The 24,327-nt window shown below is 36.3% G+C and overlaps 1 protein-coding gene across 9 annotated transcripts in view; it reads left to right on the top strand.

The window, feature by feature from the left end:
- CABIN1 (calcineurin binding protein 1) overlaps positions 1-24,327 on the top strand; it is a 121,437-nt gene that overhangs the window by 24,283 nt on the left and 72,827 nt on the right. For 4 of the 9 annotated variants that reach the window (XM_072879975.1, XM_072879979.1, XM_072879973.1 and 1 more), the window contains 8 exons: positions 3,220-3,381; positions 4,986-5,192; positions 5,582-5,727; positions 7,703-7,964; positions 10,023-10,355; positions 11,028-11,179; positions 11,717-11,895; positions 22,454-22,636. In XM_072879975.1, coding sequence (XP_072736076.1) covers positions 3,220-3,381; positions 4,986-5,192; positions 5,582-5,727; positions 7,703-7,964; positions 10,023-10,355; positions 11,028-11,179; positions 11,717-11,895; positions 22,454-22,636 — 1,624 coding nt within the window. The remainder of the gene's footprint in view (positions 1-3,219; positions 3,382-4,985; positions 5,193-5,581; positions 5,728-7,702; positions 7,965-10,022; positions 10,356-11,027; positions 11,180-11,716; positions 11,896-22,453; positions 22,637-24,327) is intronic. The other 5 variants (XM_072879981.1, XM_072879978.1, XM_072879980.1 and 2 more) reach the window with 3 other exon arrangements.

The raw sequence follows: 24,327 nt of genomic DNA, 5'->3' as shown, positions 1-24,327 counted from the left end.
CATTGTTGACCTTTTTAAGATTATTCCTTGAGGTCTAGTTGTTACACCAGAAAAGAAATTTCCCATGGTTGAAGGAGAATATTTCTATGTGTATTGCTGTTTCCTCACTATCCTTAGCTTAGAAACTGAAGTGCAGTCAGCTTTTCACTGTACGGGCAGTCTGGGATAGCCTGGCTGTTGGCAAAACCCAGATAATATGGTACTGGGCATTCACTGGGCAGTGCTCTACAGGGATATTTCAGTGGCACTTTACAGATTCAGCTTGACTTCATTGAGGTTTATTACCTTCAGCCAAGAGAAAATCATTATTAGTTCTGCATAGAGCCACTCAGGAATCTCTTAATTTCTCTTCTCAGCACTCCCTGGAGCTTATTAGCCACAGCTCAGTGCCAGACCCCATCTGCCTCTGCATTTGAGCAGCAGTGTGTCCAGGACAGTAATTTAGACAGCTAGGAAGGGTGGCGCGGAGAGCCTGAGGGGTTCTGCAGGAGTCGGCTCACCCTGGTAGGGCTGGAGCTAATGAACAGTGTTTGAACTGAGGCTGATTCAGTGTAGGACTATTAGATTATCTCTGCATCCTACTCTCCTCAGTCTCCCTGGTATTAGGAGCATAATGCTGATACACCTGAGTTGCTTCTGCATGGATCTGCCTCGGGTCCAGAGGGCTTACTAGCTCAGGCACTGTGCTTCATGAAAATAGATAGCCTGTTTCCAGAGTCGAGCTTGCCCTCAGATGCAGTGCTCCTAAGTGATGAATCTAAATTGTGTCTGTATGGTGTGCCTGTATCCACAACCTGGGCAGTCTGATAGTATGCCTTGTGAACCTGGATAAACTAAAGATAATTGAGAGCTGTGAATGTATTTACGGGTAGATCTTTGCAAAAGTCATCAGATACTTTGAACAAAATCTTCAGCTTTCAGTCACAGAATTGCCCAATTCTTAAACTAAAATATAGTATGATATTATTCAGCACAAGTATTTAGTTTTCAGAGACAAGAGCCTGTTGGAAGGGTAAGGAAAGATGAAGATAAAATGCGATGAATTATTTGAAGAGAAAGGCAGCTTCAAGAACGTTAAACAAAAGTGTGCTTTATAGACTAGTATTAAATGATCACCTTCTGTAGGTGAACTGTCTGCTCAAGTACATTGTATTGCTTGTGGCTGAAGGTGGTGTGCAAGAGATGTTAATATGTAGTTAAGTCTTTTAGCAATAGTCAAAGTCTGAATTATTAAGAACAATTCTGGGTTACTGCTAAGAATTTAAAAGCTCAATAAGAACACAGGAGATTGTTTTGAACACTGTTCAAGTGAGAATTCTGTTACTGGTGTTAGATATGATTTTGTTTGCAGCAGTAGGAATATCATGCTTTTGTTACAGTATCCTGTGATGCTTACATCTTCCTTTCCACTTATTTATCTACACTTTTCATAAATTTCAAACGTTGTTCACAAATTCTTACAGGGAAGGTAGTAGAAATAAGGTGTCTGCTGTGACTCAAAGATGATTGCTGTGACTCAAAATTTCCTTGAAATGCCTTCTAAGAATTGTCTTTACTCTTTATTTTTCAGGGTTTTGGCTCTGCATAAATGGTACCTTGTTCTTAGCAGAGGTCTTTTAAGCAGGAGAGAATTAACATCTTATCGTTAATCCCGGCACTTACAGACAAGCTTCTTACATGTAGAATGACAGAATTTTGCCTTGTGATGTTGTGCAGTGTTTGTAGTGTCAGGAAAGCCAATCATGATGAGAAGCTTCTTGTAGCATGCATTGTATGCATAAATAATGGATTTTACAATCCTAGATGCTGAAAAATTATAAATGGTGATAAATGGGCAGCTGAAGTACTGTAAAAGTAATATGATGAGCTTTTATATGAATTGCAAATAGGTGAATGTTTTGCATTTTCAATTTATGACTGCAAAATTTCAGTTGAGGAAACTTCTAAGTTACTCAGTGTGTTGAGGAATGGGTGTGGCTGGTTTGGAGAAGTCAGATCTTACTAAAATGAATAAATGAAAGTTGATGCTTTCTATCAGAGGAAAAATGTTAAAGGAAATTACTTATCAGTTAATAGAACTGTCCTGGTAGTATCCAGCTTCCTAAAACTTGAGAGGCAAATGACAGTGGAGAACTTGGTATTTTTCTGTACCCTTCAGTCTCCCAAATGATGATTACAGTGGAAGCATTTCTCTTCTACCACCTCAAATGAGTTTTCTTTAGACAGGTGCGCTTTGATAATGGGGACACACACATGACATATTGCTGTTGGATGTGTAAGATATTATGAATGTAATTTCTACTTAAACGTTTCATAGTGGGACATGTTGGAATTGATTCTTAAACCTCCGTGATTAAGTGTCGGTTTTGTTTTATTTTTGAAATAAAGATCCAAAATCCGACTACACAGATTAGTCTTGGTGAACTTGTTTCTATTGACTTTTAAATATCTTCCTGGAATGTGTTCTTTTTTGGTTTGCTTTTTAAGGAAGCTTAGTGAAAATTTTCAAAGAATTACCTTTTGTCTTTTGGCATTCAGTTGCAGTTTTCTTTATTGAATGTTTTAGAGTAATAGCATCTTCCAAAATATGCTACTGATGGGTACTTTTTCTTGTAATGTTGAAGTTAGATAGTAACTTGCTAAAGCGTTTAGTCATTTGGATCAGTCCAGCCACTGTCCTTGGTGTATAGCCATCTGTATAATACTATTCATACTGTGCAATTCTATGTCCCTTTTAGCCAGATTTTCGTTAGCCGTCCCTACTTTTTCCCACAAAGTCCTCTTCATTCCCCTTTTTCCATGCAGAGGAAATTGATGTTTGTGTATTAGGGCAGAAATTCTTCTGTGCCTCTTCCTTATTCACAGGATTGACAAACTGTAGTGTTTATATTCATGGAAGCAACTTGGTGTGTAGTGGAAAACTCTGAATGATCTTGAGTCTGAAACATTAAGCTGATATCTAATCTCATTGATTAAAGACAAGAGTTCATTAATTTACACAGGAAAAAAAATAAAAGCACTTTATTGCAGTTACAGTGCCATTGAAATTACTTGTGTGAGACTAGTTTACAGAAATATCGGTAATAATTGGTTGTAATTGGCAAAAAATATGTGTAGTTTCTTAATGTCATTTTCATCATCTGCTTTCAGACAACTAGGTAACTTAATGCAATCTTCAGCTTGCAGATTACTTTTTCATTGATATTTGTGGTGTTGTAGGTTCAGGTACTACAAAAAGAACTTGCAGCATCCACTTCTGAAGATACTCATCCATACAAAGAAGAGCTGGAAACGGCCTTGGAACAGTGTTTTTATTGTTTATATGGTTTCCCTAGCAAAAAAAGCAAAGCAAGGTACCTAGAAGAACATTCAGTACAGCAGGTAAGATATGTGGTATTTAATGTCAGTGGAATATCCTGAAGTCATGAAAGATACACCCTTATTTGGTTTTAATGCACCTTACTATATTTTGGAGAAAGATTACTTTTATTTCCTTGTAAAATTTATGTATTTTACATATTGTAGAAAATAAACTAATTTAATAAAATATGGAAGCCTTTATGAATATAGAGGGTCAGATATTTGAAATGAAATGGTAGTATAGTCTTATTTACAGTCTGCCATTTTGAAAATATTGACAAATTGATTTTATTGAGCCATGACTTTCCTGTTTTCAACAGAGAAGAAGTTCGAGTTTGAGGAAAATTAGAGAGGAAAAAAGTCAGCTTGAGAGAAGAAAACTTTAGCAGCCAACCTTGCAGTTAATGAATGTGAAAAATGTCACTGTTAAAAATTATGCAAGTAAATTATAATATAGCTTATTTTGAAATCTATGATGGTAAATATCTGGTGTTTATGAGAAATGTGTGAAATTCTGTTGAGTTTGGGAGAACTACTACTACAGAGTGCCTTGGGAAGAGGGTTGTAGTATTAAGGAAGGGACAGAAAAAGCAAGTCAGCAATCCTCTGCCTTGAAACATCATTGTTTTTGTTCAAAAACCTCATATGATTTTTGCATTTACCAAATGCAAGTGATCACAGAATTATAAATGAAAAACAGTTTCATACAAGCAAAACAATTGTCTGGCTTCTTTGAACAGACCTTTTTAAATACACACGTACTGTTATGTTATTACTCATTGAATATTTGTGAATTGTCTCTTAAACGTGCCTGTTAGAAAATTAAGATAATGAGAATATGGGAATAACTAAGAAAAAGGGAGGTATAAGGAGATTACCCTCTGGCCTCCCCCCCCAAATAAATCTGTTACAGTTGGGCAATTCTGGATGAAAAAGTTATTACTGAAATAATTGACAAATGGATTTTTAGTAATGCGACTTCTGCGTGTTCAGTACAGAAGCAAAATTGACTGCGAGGAATAAGATGAACAATAAAAGGAGAAAAAGTTATTCTAGCAGAAGAGAACTGTAAAAAAAATATTTTTTTTTTTACTGTTTTCAAGAAAGAAAAGTGAAGGGAAAATGAGGAATAAATACTGAAAGTACCTTTCTATAGAGAGTTTGAAGATTTTTGAGTCTCAGAGTTTTGTCTGATTCTCATTTCATTTATTCTTCTTACTTGAGTTTGAAATGGAAGGGGTAGAGCTTTTCTCCTCCATATCTTACCCATGATCTCAGTGTCACTCAGGATGCTTGCAATTGATTCTCTCTTATAAACAACTTTTCTGAGCAACTCTTCTAAGCAAGTAGAATGACTTTATTTTTCAGTGACATACACAAAGTTACAACCCAATACCTTAGTCTTTTAAATCAGTGAGCAGTACGCTATATTTAATAATCAGTGAGCAGCATAAATTAACGGTGCTTTTAGATGTTCGGTTCTTGTGAGGTTTAATTTGTTTCCTGCTAGAGCAATATGTATATTCTTACAAACTAGAAAAGCCATAGAAACTCATTGTTAGTAGATTTTTGAATTTTGGAATTTGAGATAATTTTTTTCCGCTCTCATCTACCTCCCTCTTCAGGTTGATCTAACATGGGAAGATGCTTTGTTCATGTTTGAATATTTTAAACCTAAAACTCTTCCAGAATTTGATAGTTACAAAACCAGTACTGTGTCTGCCGATTTGGCCAACCTTTTGAAGAAGACTGCTACTATTGTTCCTCGAACAGACAAGCCTATGCTGAGCCTAGATACTGTATCTGCCTATATTGAAGGAACATGCAGCAAGGTATAATTAACTGCTTTAAAACAAAAATTGAAAGGAGTAAAAATTATTGTTGTTATTTTTGTGTTGCCTTTGAGATAGTTAGGGGAATGATTTATTCCATGGTGTTGGATTTCCTCAGGTAATTGCATTTAAATGAAATAAGAATGACACCATCAAAGCTTTTAGTCTTGGAATGGCAAGATGTAATATTGATTAATATGGAGTCAGTATGAGATGTTCATTAGTGTTTGTAAATGCTCTGTGTATCTGTGGAATGCTTTCACTGTCTTCATATTCAATACCTTCTCATATTCTGTGATGAAGAGGCTACAAGGAAGAAGCAAGTGTGCAGCTCACTTAATATGAACATTTTATTTAATATGAACCTTTACTTTTTTTTTTATTTTCAGGCACCATCTCTCCCGGATGGTGCAGACTATTCTCCACCAGTGGTGACTGAGTTGTACTATCTTCTGGCAGACTATCATTTCAAGAATAAAGAACAGTCTAAGGCCATTAAATTTTACATGCACGACATTTGTATTTGTCCAAACAGGTCAGTATTATTGAATCCTGCTGCACATCATTCATTCTTCTCAATTCTTTCAGTACTGAAAAGCAGACAACAAAAGATACTTATTTTGGTTTCAGGAATTAAAAAAAAAAACAAAACACCAAACTAAAAAACCCACCTGCAATCCATTATCATAAGTTGATTGTATAATTAAGGGCATCTCTAAAACAACCCAACAAACAAAACAAAACCCAAAACCTAGTGTTAAATATTTGATTGTTTTGAAATTAAAACAAAAAAATGAAAGGGGGGGGCTAAATTAAAATCAAGAATAACTGGGAAGGGCAAGGACCGAATCAATATCTCCCTCTTTTGCACCTTTTGTTCTTTGTTTTGGCATGTTCATACATGACAAGGAATGAAAACTGTCACTGTTCAATAGCATAGCTATAGCACAAATAGCATTCCTTAGTGGATTAAGTGTTTAGGCTGACCTCTTTCTGAAAGTATTGATCTTGCTGCTAGAGAACTACTCAGAGAATACAAGCTCAAGTAAAGTATTTAAGTGATATTTGAATTAAAACACCTTGTTTCTTCATAATTTACAACTTACTGAAATACCACCAAGATTAAGCTCTCTCATCTTAAAAATAAAGCATGTTTTGAATAACAGTCTGTCTTCTAAAATGAAATTAAATAATCTTTAAATTTACTGATTAAATACAGGGTTTGCATCTTAGACGTTAGCTATCATTTTAATTCTCCTTGAAGTTGATAGATCAGGGCCAGTGACAAAAACCCTAGTTTGATGGATTTGAGACAAGAAAACTAGTTCTAAATCCAGTCACATAACAGAGACAAAAGGGAACGTGAAGGCACAGAGCAATTTTACATGTGAAATCTACAGAGGAAATAGCTGTAGTTTAATGTTATTGAATCTTCTAGTCTGGGAACTGTGATTAGCAGATTGCTAAAACTTTTGTTTGAAGCCTGATAAAGAAATTATCAAACACACACCCACACCCATTTTTCTGTAGTTTTGATACTTTAAAACCTAAATTCATAAATAAATGAGTGGAATGCATTTTTACTTTAATGTGTGACATTTTGTTGGTGAGAAGATGCGCTATGTGGTAGCATAGTATTTTTACCCTGGTCATATGAGATGTTACTTCTTCATATGTCTGTATTACAGTTCCCCTTTCATTCCCCTCAGGAATCTGACTATTGAGGTCACTTGACCCAGAAATGGGGTTTCATTTGAAATCAGCAAGAAATTACAAGCAAAAATGTGACAACATTATGATTATTCCTTTGGTGTTAGAATCATGGTAAAATTGAAAAATTTTGACCCCAGATGTTAATGTTGACCCCAGATGTTAATGTTGACCCCAGATGTTAATGTGAGATTACGGAATACGGAAACTACTGTTCAGACTGTATTGTCAGTGATCTAATAAACACAGGACTAGATCCTGAATAGTCCCCTCAGTAAGCAATCTATTGTTCATCAGAATTTTCCTACATTAATGCATTTGTTTTTTGTGATTTTTATGTCGGAAGATGATGATGATGATAAAGACCATTCACAGTTCAGTCCAACAATACAAAATGTCATAATGGCTGTCTGCTGGCCTGCAGAAATAAAGGGTGACAATGTTTGGACAGGACAGCATGGTTACTGAGAAAAGAAATCAATGGGGATGCTGCCACCAGAAGCATAGATATGCCATTTTTGCATGGCAAATAAACCTTGTTGTGTCATCTGTTTTTCATGTGTGACAATTATTGGGGACGGTGCTTTGTTAGAAAAGCATTTTTAATAAAATCAGTATGATTTCGGTTATACAGCCTCTGTTCCGCTATGAGGGGAGGAGGAGTTGCAGAAATCTGTTTTCAGAGAGCATATGATGAAAGGATCAGAAAGTTGCGGATATAACAAAATGAATCTTGTCTATGCCGTTAAGTGTAATGTTTAGGGGGAAATTGTTCATCTGTTATGTCCTTGCTTGCATAGGTTTGATTCATGGGCTGGCATGGCTCTAGCTCGAGCAAGTCGTATTCAGGACAAGTTGAACTCTAATGAATTGAAAAGTGATGGCCCAATCTGGAAGCACTCTACTCCTGTCTTGAATTGCTTCAAGCGAGCCCTAGAGATTGACAGCTCTAATCTCTCCTTGTGGATAGAATATGGCACCATTTCCTATGCCCTACATTCTTTTGCATCCCGACAACTTAAGCAGTGGAAATCAGAACTCCCCCCTGAAGTTGTGCAGCAGGTGGGATCTCAGTGAGAGCAGTATGAAATTTTAAATATTTTAAATTATCTTTTCTAACGTAATAACTTTATAAATTAAATATTTATATGCTGTATGCCACATATTAGGCTGTATAGTTACTTAGTAATATTGGAAATTCTAATATTCATTCATATAAGCTGCTGGTGTCAAGCAGTATTTAAAGGTTGTTTTCTTTCTTTTTCCTGTGTAAAATTAGTTTGAGCCTGATCTTTGAATTATCTTTCAAAGGTGACACAAAATTATTGTAACCTTCTGGAAAGGGGAATTATATTTACCTTACCTTTCTGTAAATGTCATACAATGTTTCCAGGAAAAGGTGAAATGTATACATTATTTAAATAGTGAAAAGATCAGGAATTGCTCTGATATCTGTGTCCATATGTCATCTCTTGTATCTAAAGACATCCTCCCTCTTTTCTATGTTTTTGGGCTATTTACTTAAACAAAAGATCAAATGAGGAGATTAATAGAATTTTTATAGATAAAGTTGTTATAAATTCACTAGCTCTTTATGCATGACGATGATGAAAAAGTTAGAGTTACTGTGAAGTTTATTGCTAAACCAAAATGAGCAATTCTAAATACTCTCTGACAGTGGTAAGAGTTGCTAGGGGAAATGGTTTGTCTGTGTTTTTGGACCAGTAAACTCTATTTCTGATTTAACTATTCTGACTTACAAATATTATGTAGTCCACAACTGGAAGCAGAATGAAAAAAAGAAGTGCTGCTCCTGAGCGTCTGCTGTAACTTGGAAAAACTTTTAGTGTTTGTACTATAGAGAATGGTATTGGGAACATCCTTTGTTTCCAGGAGAATGTAATTACAGCAAGGTGATGGGTCTTGCATCTGAGCTGCCTATATAACTGTATTAACATTGCATTTGACACCCCAAGAAGAAAGATGATGTAAGTACGCATATTAGAGGAGAACAAATGGTTTATTAAATAGTATGTTTGAAGTGACAGCTAACAATAGAGTTTCCTTTCTGAGGGTTATTACGTCCAAGAGCTCCAAAACTAACTACTCAGAAAATGAAGTTATTACATTTTAAGCCTTTGATCTATCAAAAGTTTGATCTTCTGTCTTGTGGCCCCTTGGCTATGAGGGACTTGCTGAAGAATTCCAGGGATAATGCTGGAGTTACTTCGTATTATCAGATAAAAGGCACAATACAGAACAGCCATCTTAAGTTGTGGATTAAATCAGAATGTTTATTTAGGACTACTTGAATCTTACTTTTTTCAAGTGAATATATTAAAATGGCATAATTTACTAAGAAAAGCTCTATTATAATAGAAGATAAATTGGAACAATAAAATCTCCCTTCCAGGGATATATCTCTTCAGGAATATGTTTCTCATACATAAAAACCTTATTACTCTCTTCTCCTTACAAAATATTTAGGAAAGGAAGGGCTATGTTATAGTTCTTGAAGGTGCAGCAAGTGCTTAGGACACTGTTACAGCCCAACAATTTACATTTATAAACTTCTTTTTCAAAGAGACAAAATTACATTAATGCATCTTTTGACCTAGTCTTTTATGTGACTTTATTGGCAGCTAACCTTAATTTATGCTGCTGTTTTTAATTTCTTGGGGGAGGAGGGGGAGGGCAAAGTATTCTTGCCATATTCAGCTCAAAATTAGATGCATTGTAAGCAAGATAAAATATGTTTCTTCACAAATGATAGTGGTCCATAGTGGCTCTAGCAGACTTTAGTTGCTGAACAAAACAATTTTTTTTTCTTTGAAAAGTTAAGATAATTACAGCTCTGAAAAAGTGGTAAAATTACTTCTTGTAGACATGTATATTGGTTTGTTATTTTTCAGATTTATATTTATATGCGTATTCTTACACTTTGGTCTTACTGTTTTGTTCTGGTTATTTGTGTCAGCAGTTACTGGAATGAACAAAAACCGATCCATAAACACATTTTGTGGGCCGTCAAGATGTATTTGATCACTTGGATATGTTCTGTGTCTTTTAGGTTGAAAATGTTTTAAATGATGTACCTTGTTTATGCACTTTTATATGCAGGAGTGTATTTTTAGAATTTTTCATCCCAGCCACAGTGAATTCATGTATTCTCAACACTTCATTCGATCACAGATGGAAGAGCGTCGAGACAGTATGTTGGAGACAGCCAAATTGTGTTTTACGTCAGCATCTCGCTGTGAGGGAGATGGTGATGAAGAGGAGTGGCTTATTCACTACATGCTGGGAAAGATTGCAGAGAAGCAGAAACAGCCTCCTGTTGTCTATCTGCTTCATTACAAACAGGCAGGTCATTACTTGCATGAGGAGGCTGCCCGATATCCAAAGAAGATTCACTACCATAATCCACCAGAACTTGCCATGGAAGCATTGGAGGTAAAAGAAAGTTAAATATGTAGGCTTGAAAACCTTGTTCTCTGCAGGTAATGGAACACCAGTTATTATTAGTTCATATTATTAGGCCTATGTACATGGTGCTCTGCATCTGGGAACATTTACAAGACTACCTTGGAGAATAAAATGGAGCCTGTTACTCAGGCTGGTTTTGTTTTAAAGGCAGTTTAGGTATACAGTCTCAGTATTGGACAGACAGGCAGAAATTCCACTTCTGGATTTTGCTGCACACAGTTCATTAGTCAGTTTTTATCAAAATCAAACATGGATAGGTTTCACAAGCATCTCAGACGTATGAAAGCGTAAGTTCATGCGTGAGTTGGAACAGTGGTCATAACACCTTTGCTTTCACTGTGTTGTCTGGTAAAAATAGTGGATCTAGAACATACCCAGTGGTGACTTGCTTCTAAGGAGACCAGGTCTGCTTTCATTGTTGTATTCCATAGGTTGCAGTTATAAAATTTTTACAGTGTTCAGATCTTGTAATTTACAAGCAACTTTCAAAGGCAGGAACAGTCCTATTCAGGTAAGTTTAGGTAACAGATGATGACTGTCTTTACTAAATCCTGCAGTTTCTACAGAGAAGAGACTATTTGTAATAGGTTGCAGAGCTATGAATTCTCTACTGACCAAATGGACTTCGGTGTTTTCTAGGTGTACTTTCGACTTCATGCTTCTATTTTAAAACTTGTGGGGAAACCAGACTCTGGAGTAGATGCAGAGATACTAGTTAGTTTCATGAAAGAAGCTTCTGAGGGACCGTTTGCCAGGGGTGAGGAGAAGAACACCCCAAAAGTTGCAGAAAAGTGAGTGCTAATTTCCAGGAGTATCCTCTGAAAGCATACTTATAAACTACTGTATAATGAAGCTGAATGAAATATAAACAAAACAAAGTGATTAGAATTAATTCTAATGTTTGCAGTTTTCAGGTATGATGAGCAGTAAGATTATATGCTAGTCTCAGATCTTCTCAATAATTGGCACAGCGTAGATGGGAAGGGAACAAAATAGAATAATTTTGGTTTTGTGATCCATTTTGAAACCACTGTTTTTATTAATAAAATTAATTTTTTTTCATCAACTGTTAACAAATGCAAAAGCAAATGGCCTTTATTTTAAAGGATAAGAGACTTTAGTCCTCATAATTTGTCTCATTAACAACTACAAAATAAAGAATGTTTTACTTTTGACCAGTGACAAAGGAGGAATATAACCTGTACTAAAAACCCATGATTTAGAATTTGTTAGTAAGATTTGATTACTGTATTGGAAATGTCGTAAGAACATGTTCTTTGTATATGTCCCTAGTATGTTAACACTTTTTTTTTCCTTGCCCCTCCCAGGGAAAAAACTTGCATGATTGATGAAGACTCTCACTCTTCAGCTGGAACAGTGCCGGGCCCTGGGACTTCCCTCCCCTCATCCTCTGGTCCAGGTCTGACATCCCCACCTTACACAGCCACTCCAGTTGACCACGATTACGTCAAATGTAAAAAACCCCGTCAGCAGGCAACGCCGGACGGTACAGTCCCTGTTCTCAATACTGGCAGCACAGGGAGGTGCTCTAATCATGGGGGGTTTGACCAGGAATGATCAAACTGCTCATTTCAAGGAGGGTGATGGGTCTGTGGTAACACGGGCAATATTGAAGCTCATTACCTTTATGAATCCAGTGCTTTAAATAGAATCAATGTACAGTCAGAGCTTTAAATACAAAATTCAAAGTTGTCACCTGCCACCATTGGCACCTGTCACTTAGTCAAAACGGGAATGTTGATAGGACGAGTATGTAGCTGACTGAATTTTCAGTTATTTTCTTCTTTTATTTTATTTTTTTTTTCTCCAGAGCTAAATGTCTGTCTGAGCTTATTGGGAAAGATGTGGGTCCAGTCTTTAGAAGACTGGACACTGTTTCAGTGCCTGTGTGAAATGACCAGGTGAAAATTTGAGCTGTGGCTCAAACAAGACAAATTGTTAAAAAGGCAAAACAAAACAGTATTATCCTTTTTTGAAGGAGGCAGGTGGCAACTATTTTGAATATATTGTGTATCAGCACGAAGTGATTTGCATGACAGTCCAGTAGTCTTCATCTTTTAATTTTTCTTTATCATTTACAATGACTGGTTAGCAGCTCGTCTGTGTAGAATATAAAGTGATATAATAAATAATTGGCTTATAAATGCAGAAGGTAGGGCGGGATCGCAGTGTTATTGAAGATTTTGCAATATACATATATAGTAGAAATTAAGTTACTATTTAAGTAACCTGACATTATTATTTGGCTAGGAATTTTATTCTGATTCCACTCTTCTGGCCATTTGTTTATCCATCTGGATCTCTGAGTGTCAGCACTCAAGGAGGAGTAAAATACCTGTAATGGATAGCTTAGCGTTGGTAGAGTGTGGCAGGCCCCACAGAAATGCTCTGCTTGATACGATTTTATTTCTGGAGGGTGGGCTGCTTCCTATTGTCATTTTCTGAAGCACAATAATTTGTAAATAACTTTGTTGACACAAATGTTCATATGCCTGGAAACTCTGCAAGGTGAATTTATTCCTTTTCCCCAACAAATAATTCTTGGTGAAACTGACAGAAGATCCTTCATCTCTTTCACTAAATTGAACAGAGAAATGTTTATTTTATCCATTTCAGTAAGGAGTAATTCATTGGACTGTTTTGATATCGTATGTAGTGTGTTAGTGTGAATGGGTTATATAGTGATCAGGCTCTTATATTAGCCTTTTGATGTCTTTTGACACAGCAAACACAGAAGGGAGCAAATATTTAAATACTTCCTAAATAACATTCCCTGTGAGAAGCAGTTCTGCCTAAGACTACATCTGCTTAGGTCCTGAAGACTGTTGAAATGTTCCCAGGAGATACATAAGTTAGATAAATATTCCAGTATGTGTCATTAGTACATTCACTCAAAGTAAGATATTATGGACTGTGGAATGCTAATTGCCTGATGGGAGCAAAGTTGGCTGCTTAGCAAAGCCTGAAGGTGCAAGCTAAGGAATGTCTACCTCTGCCAGGGCTGAAGTAGCAGTTCTTGGGTCTCCTAGCTTAGCCTAGCTAGGACTAAGCTTTGCTGCTGTCAAAGCAATTCAAAACATCAGCCACTGAAAGAAGTGGAGTTAGGGTGATCTTTAGGAAGGCTATGTGTAACCATCACAAGCAGAATTGCGAAGTACTGCATCTTTCATAATGTTTTGTAAATTGCTGGCACAACTAAACTCTGGATACAGCATACTGAAGAGCCTCAGGAAACTGAATTATTTGCCTTGGGGCTGTTACAGATGGAAGGAGAGCTAACAGGCTGAGCAATGCTCAGAAGTCTTCCACTTTTATATTATTACATATACTGTGCTCCTCTGTGTGCATTTGCATTTTACTTGTATTAAAATATATACTTTTGAAGTAAAATGCTCTTGACATCTTACACGTAATCACATCACTGAAGAAAACTGGTGCCTACATTTCCATTGTACCGTTCCTAAAAATAGCAAGAAAATATCCATCATTTGACTACTCTTTAGATTATTTTTTTTACCATTCTGACAGCAAACAAAACTGTCTATATTGCTGTTCACAGAACGAATAATTTGGCCTAAATTCAGCCTAGATATTTATTCTTTCTGAGGCGTGACAGTACTCTTACTCTTACTCTTACTTTTGTATTGATATTGTTGATCATATATGACATAAACAAAAGAAGAGCATTATAGAGAGTCTTACCTACAAAGTTCTCTTCATATGTTACCACAAGCAAACATGCTAATTGGGATCCCTGTCATTGCTGACCTGTGAGACCTCTTTTGACCATTTTTGGGTGCTATGCTTCAAGAAAACATGACCTGTGAGGAAAAAGAGAAGGAATTGGCATGGTTTGTCTAGGGATGAGAAGACTAGGGGGGGGAGGCATGACAGCGGTGTAACCTAAATAGTATTGAAAGCTGTACAAAGAGTTAGAGGCAAAAAACCAGGGTTTCCATGTCCAAGGGAGACAGAACAGAAGGTATTAGAGTTAAACTGCATTTTCAATCTGGACATTAGCAAATAGTGTTAGAGTAGTATTAGGAAATACTATTTAGCAAAAAAAAAAAAAGTTAAACACTATAGTATATTCCTGGGGATAGTATAACACTGCAACACTTCAGCATTGGAAGTCTTTAAAAAGTGGCGATACAGCCATCTGCCAGGAATGATGGAGAGGTAATTTATCCTGATAAAGGAATAGACTAGATGAACTCTTGCGGTTCCTTCTGAGCCCTATTTTTTCTATTAAGTTCATGTTTTTTGTGGGGTTTTTGGTTTGTTTCTTTTTTTCTTAACAAGATAATGAACAATGTGCCTTCTCGCGCAGCAAATTATCTCATTATGTGCAGGAGAGAATTACTGTACAGACAGGCGTCTTTTCTTGAAAATATTTGGACTCTGATCTTCAAGCATTCATCTGTAGATAGGTACAGTTGTGAGGGCAGACTTATTTCAGATAAATTATGTTTAAATGTGTCATTATAGTTCTGTAGCTCTCCAGCACGTTTTGCTGGTGGAAAAAGAAGACCAGGATATGCAGAAATCACTGTTAAAGTTGAGAGCACTGAAAAGCTTTATACCCAGTGAATGCTGGTGAGAACTAGTTTAAGTCATATATTTAATGGAAATGGGAGAAAGGAACCAGTAAATACAGCTTGTAAAGGAACTAAACTTATTTTTCCTTGTGGCAGCTGCTAGCATGTATCTCCTTCAAGGAGACAGAAGTATTGCTGAGTGGCAGCTGTTATTTGCTGGCTGACTAGCTGCTGTCATGTGTGTAAAATAAGCAGCTTCCTTTCTCTTTTCTTGTCCTTCCATTCAGCAACATCTTTTCCTTCCTTCTGTTAATCCTGTCTTTCCTGTCATCACCCCTGCCTGTTGCTGTTTTATAGCCCTCCAAAATGAAAACTTGCATTTGATCATAGAAGTCTGAGGTTGAAACTCTTTTTATTCTCCAAGAGCAAAGTAGGAAACAAGAAAAAACAGGAACTCAGCAGGGACCAAGACAATCATTACCTGGGTTGTCATCGTATTTACACAGCTAAATGGCTGGCGTTCTATACCAAAACAGACCTGCTTGTTGTCCTCCTTTATACAGGCTGGATGTATGTAGTTGTTAAAGAGCAATTGCAGTACAGACTTCAAGCAGTTTAAATTTACCTAAATTTTGTGCTAAGCATTAAAGTTAGTTCAGAAAGCAGTAAAAGTATTAAAATTTAAAAAAAAAAATCTGAATGAGAAATCTGTTTCCCAAAAAGTGGACTGGGAGGTTGTTGTGAGGTCTTTTTTGCTGTAATATGCCTTTGTTGTGTCGATATTCAATTCCCTATTATTGTGGTGGTATGCAGATGATGTATTCAGTATCCATTGCTGTTGCAGTGTTAAAATGTCTTATTGTTTAAGTCTTCATCCATGTCATGTAGTATGTTGTGTGTAGTTAGACGTAATCGTCCTTTTTTTGTGTTTGTCTTTGCCTAATTGCTTTTGCAACCAATATTGCCCGTGCTGCCTCTAACCTTTATACAAATCTCTGTTCCCCAGGCATTCTCTTCCTGCTTTTACCTGTCACGGCTTGCTTTTAATAATTGGCAAAACCTGCATGATAAACTCACTGGGAAAGGCTACTTGCTTCATGCTGTGGGAGAAGTCTCACTTCATAGTTTGTTGGTCTGTAATTCTGCAAATGTTATGAAGATGCACAGTTTTTTGTAAACGGGGGTTCTCAACATCCTGATGAGACAAAGGTGATCTCTGAGAAACTTTTTGCACCAGGTTGTCACTCATGCCAAACTAAATAAGCTTCTAAGATGGAGTGGATATTTCTGTGCATAAAAAGAACGTCCTTATTGCATTTTGGAACATTAAAATCCTACCCTTCAAAATTCTCTCTCTCCAGCAGTTTAAAATGACATCTTTTGGTCTGCAGTACGTATCCTTTTCTGGCACATGGTACTTGATGTTCATGGAGACCACATACTGGACTACATGAATAATGAATCATGTCCAGTTTATTGCAGTATGCTTCATTTCTACCTTTCCCCAGTTTAACCTCTCTGATCAGGAGAGGTATCACACTGACATTTAGTGTGAGATTATGTAAAAAGGATTTGACTAAATAAATGGAACATTGATGAGATACTCTGTTGCTCGGCACTTGAAGACAGAAGAACAGCAACAGAGGACTGCAGGTTACCGAAACACATTCAGTGTTCAGGGCAGCCATACAAAACATAGACTCTCATCTTCGACTCATGTTATAAGAGAACTCCCTTTAAACATTCAGAGGACTTGCTGTCCTCAAGAAATTAATCTGCTCCCATGCAAATCTCTGCAATTCTTTTGTTTTTAATAATGTGCAAGTGCCTTTTGATACAGAGCTGAATGTTGTCTTCCGTTATGGGTGGAATCTGTTTTAGGAATGAGAATTGTGTGATACATCACGTTTCTGACTACAGACCAATAAAGAAAAATGCTCATACATACAAGTAAAGAGAAGAGGGGAGATACGGTGCCAAGCAGGCAGGACAAAGAGAGAGTCTGTACATCCACAGCCTGTGAACAACCCACCTTTATTGCATGAGACAAGATATTTTTTTTTAATAATATATAGTTATTCATAAGCTCTGAACTGTACAGCAGGATTTTTCTTTACTGTAAATTGAGTTAGTGTATGTATATAGCTCTTTAGAAAAGCTTTCTGTGCCACTTGTTTCTGATTTTTGACTTGTAGCTGATTGTTTATCACATTTCAGATACCTTCTTGTAATAACTGGGCATACATTTTCCTTTGGATATTTAAGACAGAAAAAGATATTATTCAGAAAAAGTGAGTTATACCTTGTTGGCTCTCTGAGCCTGTTACCTGCCCCTGCATGCAGGTGTTTCAGAGGTCTTCTCCCTCCTCCTTTTAATTTCCAAAAAGTTTAAAAGGATGGAGGGCAGACAACACAATTACTGAGCTGCATAGTAATTAATTGGGAAAGGCAGAATACCTCATTCATATTGGCACCGTGAAGCTCCCCTGAGAATAAATTATGTAAGCTTGTATTATGAGAGATGTTGCCTGGTCAGCATACTTAGCAGTTAGAGCTCTGTCATTAGGATTATATGTCTGCTAGTTCAGGTCACTTACACTTTAACACATCACTGTCTCTTCTCTTCCCTCCTTCAGCCCTGTGAGTGGACACAGTTTAGGTAACATGGCTTACGGCGTATGCCCCACAGTGCTTATGGTGCATATGGGAGAATGCTGGCACAGGGTGATGGCTAGTGAAGTACTGAGCCTTTTTATCCTGTTGCGTTTTTAAATTAAATACGCATTTAGATTCCCCAAAGTGTAACACAACTTTACTGTTAATTGGTAGGCATGCAGGTGTTGTGCCTGAATGCTAATGGAGCAAAGTGACAAAGGCTTTTTCTGGTATGGAAGAATAGCCTGGAATAGGGAAGCATGGAAGTCAACCCAGTAAACCTATTTCATTCAGGATAGGATTAATCTTAAAATGCATAGAATTAAGTCAAATAGACTACAGATATTTTTCTAGTATCTGAGACAGATGTGTTTCAGTAATGATAGTTACTTAGTTATCCAAGTGACTGGCAGGATCTCACTGTCATACAATAAAGCTCTTGGCAGTGCAGATGAACATGCAAGTTCTTTTTTTCTAATGACATCTTTCCAATAATAATTAATATTTTTTTTACTGATGTCTTGGAAAGTTAACAAGATTCTTCCTTTTGACATTTTCACATGTTCTGTCCAGAGCTGCTTTTTTTCACCTGTTGATGGAGTAGGTGATACAGTCTGACATGGAAATCACTGAAATATCACAAGTTGAATACATTATGAGGAATGAGTTTAAAAAAATATATAATTTTTATCTCAAGTGCCATTTCCTTAATCTCTAGAAATAAACATGAAATACTTTAACTTCATATCAAATAGAGATTTCCGTTTGTCAGGTTGTTTGAAATCTTCCTAAAACTTAAGAGTGGTGCAACAAAGTAATGAAACAAAATATAATAATATCAAAGAGAGAATCTGGTATCAGGACATATTTTTAATAGGAATCTTGTTACAGTTGTTTTTGCACAATTTAGCAGACTTTCTTCCCTCCCTTCCCTTCCCTTTAGTAGACTTCATTTCCTCTACAGATAATAATTTTGGGACATTAATACCCAGTTGTATTTTTATCTTAGCTTTTGAAATAATAGGAAACTTTACAGGAAGGGACCTCAAAAGAGTATTTAGTCCTTGATTTATCATTTGCTTATAACTGAGGGATCACTTCAGCTTTTTGGAAAAGCTTGCCTTATTGCTATTGCCAGATGGCGGACTAAGAAAATACCTTAGGTAAACAAAATATTTAACCCAGTAATTTTTTAACTCTTAAATTACACTGAGTTGCATTAAATTGTCTTTAATTATAGCAGAAATTACTTAAAAGAACTGACATTCTCCTTGGATTTGCATCTTTCAAAAGGACAGTTATCAATAGCAGTCAGGAATTAAGAATTAATTCTCGTGTCTCACAGACTGCAGTGGTCTTTGGCATGTAGGTTGAGTAACACTAATGACTGTCTCAACTACAGTCAACTCTCATCAGATGAAGGAAAAGCTTTATAACACAATGAATATAAAAATATATGCTGTGTATGTCTCGTATATGTATGAGATATTTGTGAGTTATGCTAGAAAAGCATAGTACTTTCATGTATGAAAAATATGTAGATTTTTTTTAAAAAGCAGAGTTAGGATGTGACTTGGTGCAATTGTCATGAGTTCTGCATTACATAGTGCAGCATTTAGGTATTGACAGAGGTTTTTTTTAATTATATTAAGGTACATCTTGGATACCCTAACAAATGATAGCTATTTGTCTACCTGTCCGTGAAAACCTCCAGCAATGCCATAGGTTCTCTTAACTGTATGTAACAGTTAAGCTAGAGATCAGGGGGGAGAAAAAAAAGGCAATTTTCTTGCTGCAATTAAAACCTATTGCCTCTTGCTCTGCACTTAGTGAATATGAAGAGCAATTACTGTATTTTTATTTTGGTTAATTATATGTATTTGGAAATTCTCCCTCATCTTTTTGAAGATAAATAAGTCCAATTCTCCCAATGTTTTTCTTATATGCCATCTCATTAATGTCTCATCTTTTTTTCTCCTCTCCTCTGAATTCATTCTAGTTATTCAGTGTATTTTTTAAAATGCAGGTCCCAAATACAGACACCATAATTAAGCTTAATTTTCATTAGTGCTCAGTAGAACAGGAAGACTCTTAAGTATTTTTTTTTGTGAAGTTACTGATTACACATTCAAATGTGATAGTTGGCTGAATTGCTTTTACAATAGCATGATATTTTGGCCATTTCTGGTTTGAGAATCACTAATTCTTTAGAGGCACACGTGAATATATGTGCTGGGATACACACACACATTTTCTACTGCTGATCTTGTTATCTTCTAGGTGCTCATAGAGAGATTTATTTATTTAGGCTCAAATAATTCTGTGGAAAATGAAGGCCAGCTGGCTAATAGCTTTGACCTTTTATCCTTTGTAAAGATAGGTACTACACTTTGTTTTCCATTCCCTGGAACTTTACCCATCCTCTGTGACTTCTGAGTAATTAATACTAATAACTGGTGGCTGCTGCTAATTTCTGAATTACTCCAGTGTTTTTCATCAGGCCCACTTAGTTTGAAAGCATCTACTGCATTCAAGAAGTACCTAAAATAATAGGAAGTTGTCTCAATAGTAGTCTTCCTCTGTTTTTCAGTGATTAAGGAGCCCAGTGTTAATATCATTAAGATTATTTTTTTTATATAGTTAATGTATTGAAAGAAAAGGAGAATGAACGTACATACCTAGACCTACACTCATTTTAGTAGAAATTTCAAGTCAAAATAGCTAGCTAATTGTAAGGACGTATTTACATTTGTTCCCCATAAGGAAAAGCTTCCCTGTCATGCATACATTTGAAATATAACATGCTAAATCATTGTCTGTCTCTGCATGCTGAGAAGTTAGTGCAGTTTCCTAGTGATCTGGTATCACTCTCGCATATTGGTCTAGCAGTTCTTGATTTACATTCTAATGCTTCATCTGTCATAACCCACACATCAGAACTGACCTCCAGGCTTATGGCAACATTTGGAAATTTGTGATTTTTTTTGTTTGTTTTTTTTTGTTCCCTAGATGAGTAGTTCAGCCTCTTTGCCACAGATGCAGAAACTTCCTTTTAAAAAAAAAAAAAGCAAGGGAGCTACTGTAAATGTTTTTCCTGATGCCAACTGGGAGTTCAATAGTATTCATTTGTACCATAGAAGGTTATTAAAGCTTTATAAATGAGTCATTTAAAGCTTGACTGACCTCTTTTCAGAATCCTTCTCTTCCCATTCTTTATAATTATATTCTTTCTGTATAAAACTTGTCGTCATTAACCAACTATATAACTTCCAATTAGGAAGCAAATACTGTTCCCCCATTCTTTTTTCAAGATACAGTTTTATTAAGATCTGTTCACTGAAAGGGAAGCTTTTCTTTGTGTGGTAGTGAAAAGCCTACAGAGTGCATCAAATTTGGTTTAAATTTGTTGGAATCCTAATAAGCAGAACCTGATCTGTAAGCTGAAGGTCTGCAGAGGGATTTATCTTGATAAAATAAATTCATAGGAGGCCCTCAGCTCTCTCCTGAACAAGTGCAATTTGGATGGAACAGAAGAATTTTAATTAAATTATCAGCTCATCTCAAAGCAAGGACTTTTGCTTTTTTAATTTTCTTGATCTTATCAAGAAAATTAATGAACAAGAATGCAGTGGAACTACCTAGACAATGGATGTAACATGCCTCTTGGTTAAGCTATTCCCGTATCTTAAGCAGAAACTGGAAATTAATCTTTTGGGCTACAGATTTAGAGAGAATTGCCTGTATTGGAATTTTGTGTTGGACACTGAATTATGTTGGCAGAATATTACAGAAAAATGCCAATTTCCCATCTCAGTGGGAATATGCATGCATCTTTCTGTTGGAGATACTAGGCTGTGTTTTTCAGTCATGCAGGGTTGCCTCTGATAACCCTTGATGTAGAAGAACTTGGGTTATATCAGGCAGATTTCAGACACGGGTGGAAGGTTTTCACTTGCCTGTTTGTTCTGAGGTGTGAATTTTATCCCCCATGATAAAGTCACGATCCCATACAACTTTTCCTGTGCTGTAGCAGCTATCAGCAAATTAACAACTTAGTTGTGACTGTAACATAGTCAGCACCCAATGTACACTACGCCACTCTGTCAAGGCAAAGTCACTTCTTCTATTTTTCTGTCTACTGCCTTGAAGTCCAAGAGTTCTCCTGTCTATCTTAGACCTAGTTCTTTAATGGATTGTTTATTTGCTATATCAAATCACCTTTCAGAACATTTGGTGAACAGCATCTAACACCTGCAGGATAGATGGCATCAGTGGTCACTCCTGTAAGTCTTTGCCCTCTAATGGTACTGATTTTTCTGTATGTCATGAGTAAATTTTTACCAGAATTGTTGTTCACGGTTTTCTCTTGTCAATTGAGCTTTGCTTGTGTCAGACTCAAAATTATACTGGGTGCTTTTCAAGGTAAATGGCACAGTAAACCTGGGAAATTATGTAGGACCATACTAGCTGAAATATTGCATCCTCAGCCTAACTGCTTTTCAGAGTTGCGCATCATTGCTTTTGAATCAAATTCCAGGATTATATTCTAGGAAAAAATGTGGTGGGGCAGGGAGCTTTCTATTATATTAGTGTTAAATAATACCTAGTGAAAGAGGACTGGGGTTTTAATTTCTTAGCACGACGAGGTGAGATGAAAATGATAAGTTGAAGTAGACAAATTAAAAGAAAATAAATACCTTTTAGACAACAGAATTGGTGGTTGTTAAGGATCCTGTATTGCACTTGTAAGAGGTTTGCAGAGTGGCTGCAGTTTTATGTTGCTGTTAGCAAGATGCAAGTAACAGCTTGACGAGTATGAAACGGTGCATTCCTTCTTTATCTCTTTTGCAGAGAGGAGTCAGGATAGCACTGCAGCAGTGCTGTCTGACTCCAGTTCCACACAGGATATGTTTAATGAGCCTGCTAGTTCTCAAGACAGCCTGAGGAAGACTTACACAGAGAAGAGGATTTCTACTACCTGTGCCGATACACTGATGCCCAGCAAAGAGACCCTGGGATCTACAGAGGAAAAGAGTATGTCCAATTTAATAGATAATGTCAGCTGGTATATTCTCATTAAAATGTTTCTTCTGGCATGCAGAAGCACTGAAATATGCTGCACTGTGACTGAGAATTTTAACTAGGTGTTATTGCTGCATGTATGTGTGTAGCTTAAAATTGGAACTGTGCTTTGCTTATGTGGCCATCATCCCAATTTGTACTACCTGTTAAGCCTTACAAAGAAAAGAATAATGATAAACTGCTGTCTGTGGTGGCCCTTTGACTGGCTTGCCTTCTTTTAGGTTATTATTTACTCTTTCTTCAATGTTTCAAATCTCTAAATATCTTAAAATAACTAATCCTTAAATTAATCTCAAACAAAACATTTTTTCTTTTCCCCAGGTATAGATGCCCTTTTTGTTCTGCCCCAGTAGCAGCTTGATATTACGTACATAGAATAGCGCAAGTAATGGAATTAGATGTTTTATTCCATTGGATACTTTATTCAGTGGAGAAGTGGAATTGCTCTCTACCAAACTTTTCCGTATATGATAGTACTAAGTGTTCCGTGTTCCACTGGAAAAATTGTTTCAAAATCTATTAACTGGAATTTCCCTGTGTCTGATGTTTGTACAGTTGCATGTGGCAGTAGATAGAGAGGCTGGACTGCAGTAGGGAAAGATAAACAAGACCAATGTACAAATTTTGCCCACCTTTCCAGGTTGTGGAACCGGAGTGTTGTACATTACTAACATTTATTAGTACAAATGTTGTATTTTTCCATAAAGCTATCTGTAGAGTAAAATTATAATGGATACATAGATTGTCCAAGCAAACTTTTAAAAATTTCTGTTCTGGAAAACATGCTTGACTCAAAGTTCAGCCTTATCAGAGAAAAAGTTAAGGAGCAGCTTCATACTTGAGGATGAAGTATACCTTTGTATATCTGTAGCCTGCTAGGAGATAAAATCTAATATAAGAGGCTTTTTATCCTACCAAAGACACAGTAAACTTCCATGACTAAAAATCAAAGTTAAAAAAATTAATCTGCGTGTAGCATGCATGTTTTCAGCAATAATGACTACCTAACAGGAAATCTGGAAGCTCCCACTGTTACAGATGTTTGCTGAAATAAGATTTGGTATCCTTCAAGAAAAGATGGGTCAATTGAACTATGAGTTACCAAGTTAATTGCAAAAATATTTGGTTGGAACTGTAGGTCCTATGTTATCCAAAAGGCCAGGTCAGCTGCTGCTAATCATTCTGTCCAAGCCTAAATTGTATTCTGGAATCATGTTCTTCTAGGTAGATTGTTAAGAATAATGCATTTCACTAGGCAGGATGGCTTTAATTTTCTGTTCCTTCTTCCTTTCTTTGCAATAGAATTTTACTGAATTTACACTTTTATTTTGTCATGTCCCTCTTTCCCCCCATCTTCCAACAGTACATAAAATCCTGCATTGTGTAAAGTGTGCTGAATTCTTACTATTGCCCAGGGAAAAACCCAAATGGAGAGATCTGTGTGTGGCTCTGTTTGTTAATGAGCTGAAGATTACTTATTCATTAAACATCAGGAACAGTCATAATTTTTTCAGGAACCACTCAATAATTCTGTCTGTGCTTTAATGAAGAAAAGGATTACCATTTGTTGTATTTAATTGTTGTTGTTTTGTATATTTCATTTGCCATTTTGTAATTTTCATTATCACTTTTGTCTTCTCTTA

Source organism: Ciconia boyciana, chromosome 15 (assembly GCF_034638445.1).
Source record: "Ciconia boyciana chromosome 15, ASM3463844v1, whole genome shotgun sequence".
NCBI classification, from domain to species: Eukaryota; Metazoa; Chordata; class Aves; order Ciconiiformes; family Ciconiidae; genus Ciconia; species Ciconia boyciana.
Note: the sequence above shows the minus strand (reverse complement) of the source record. Positions and strands in the feature narration are given on the sequence as shown.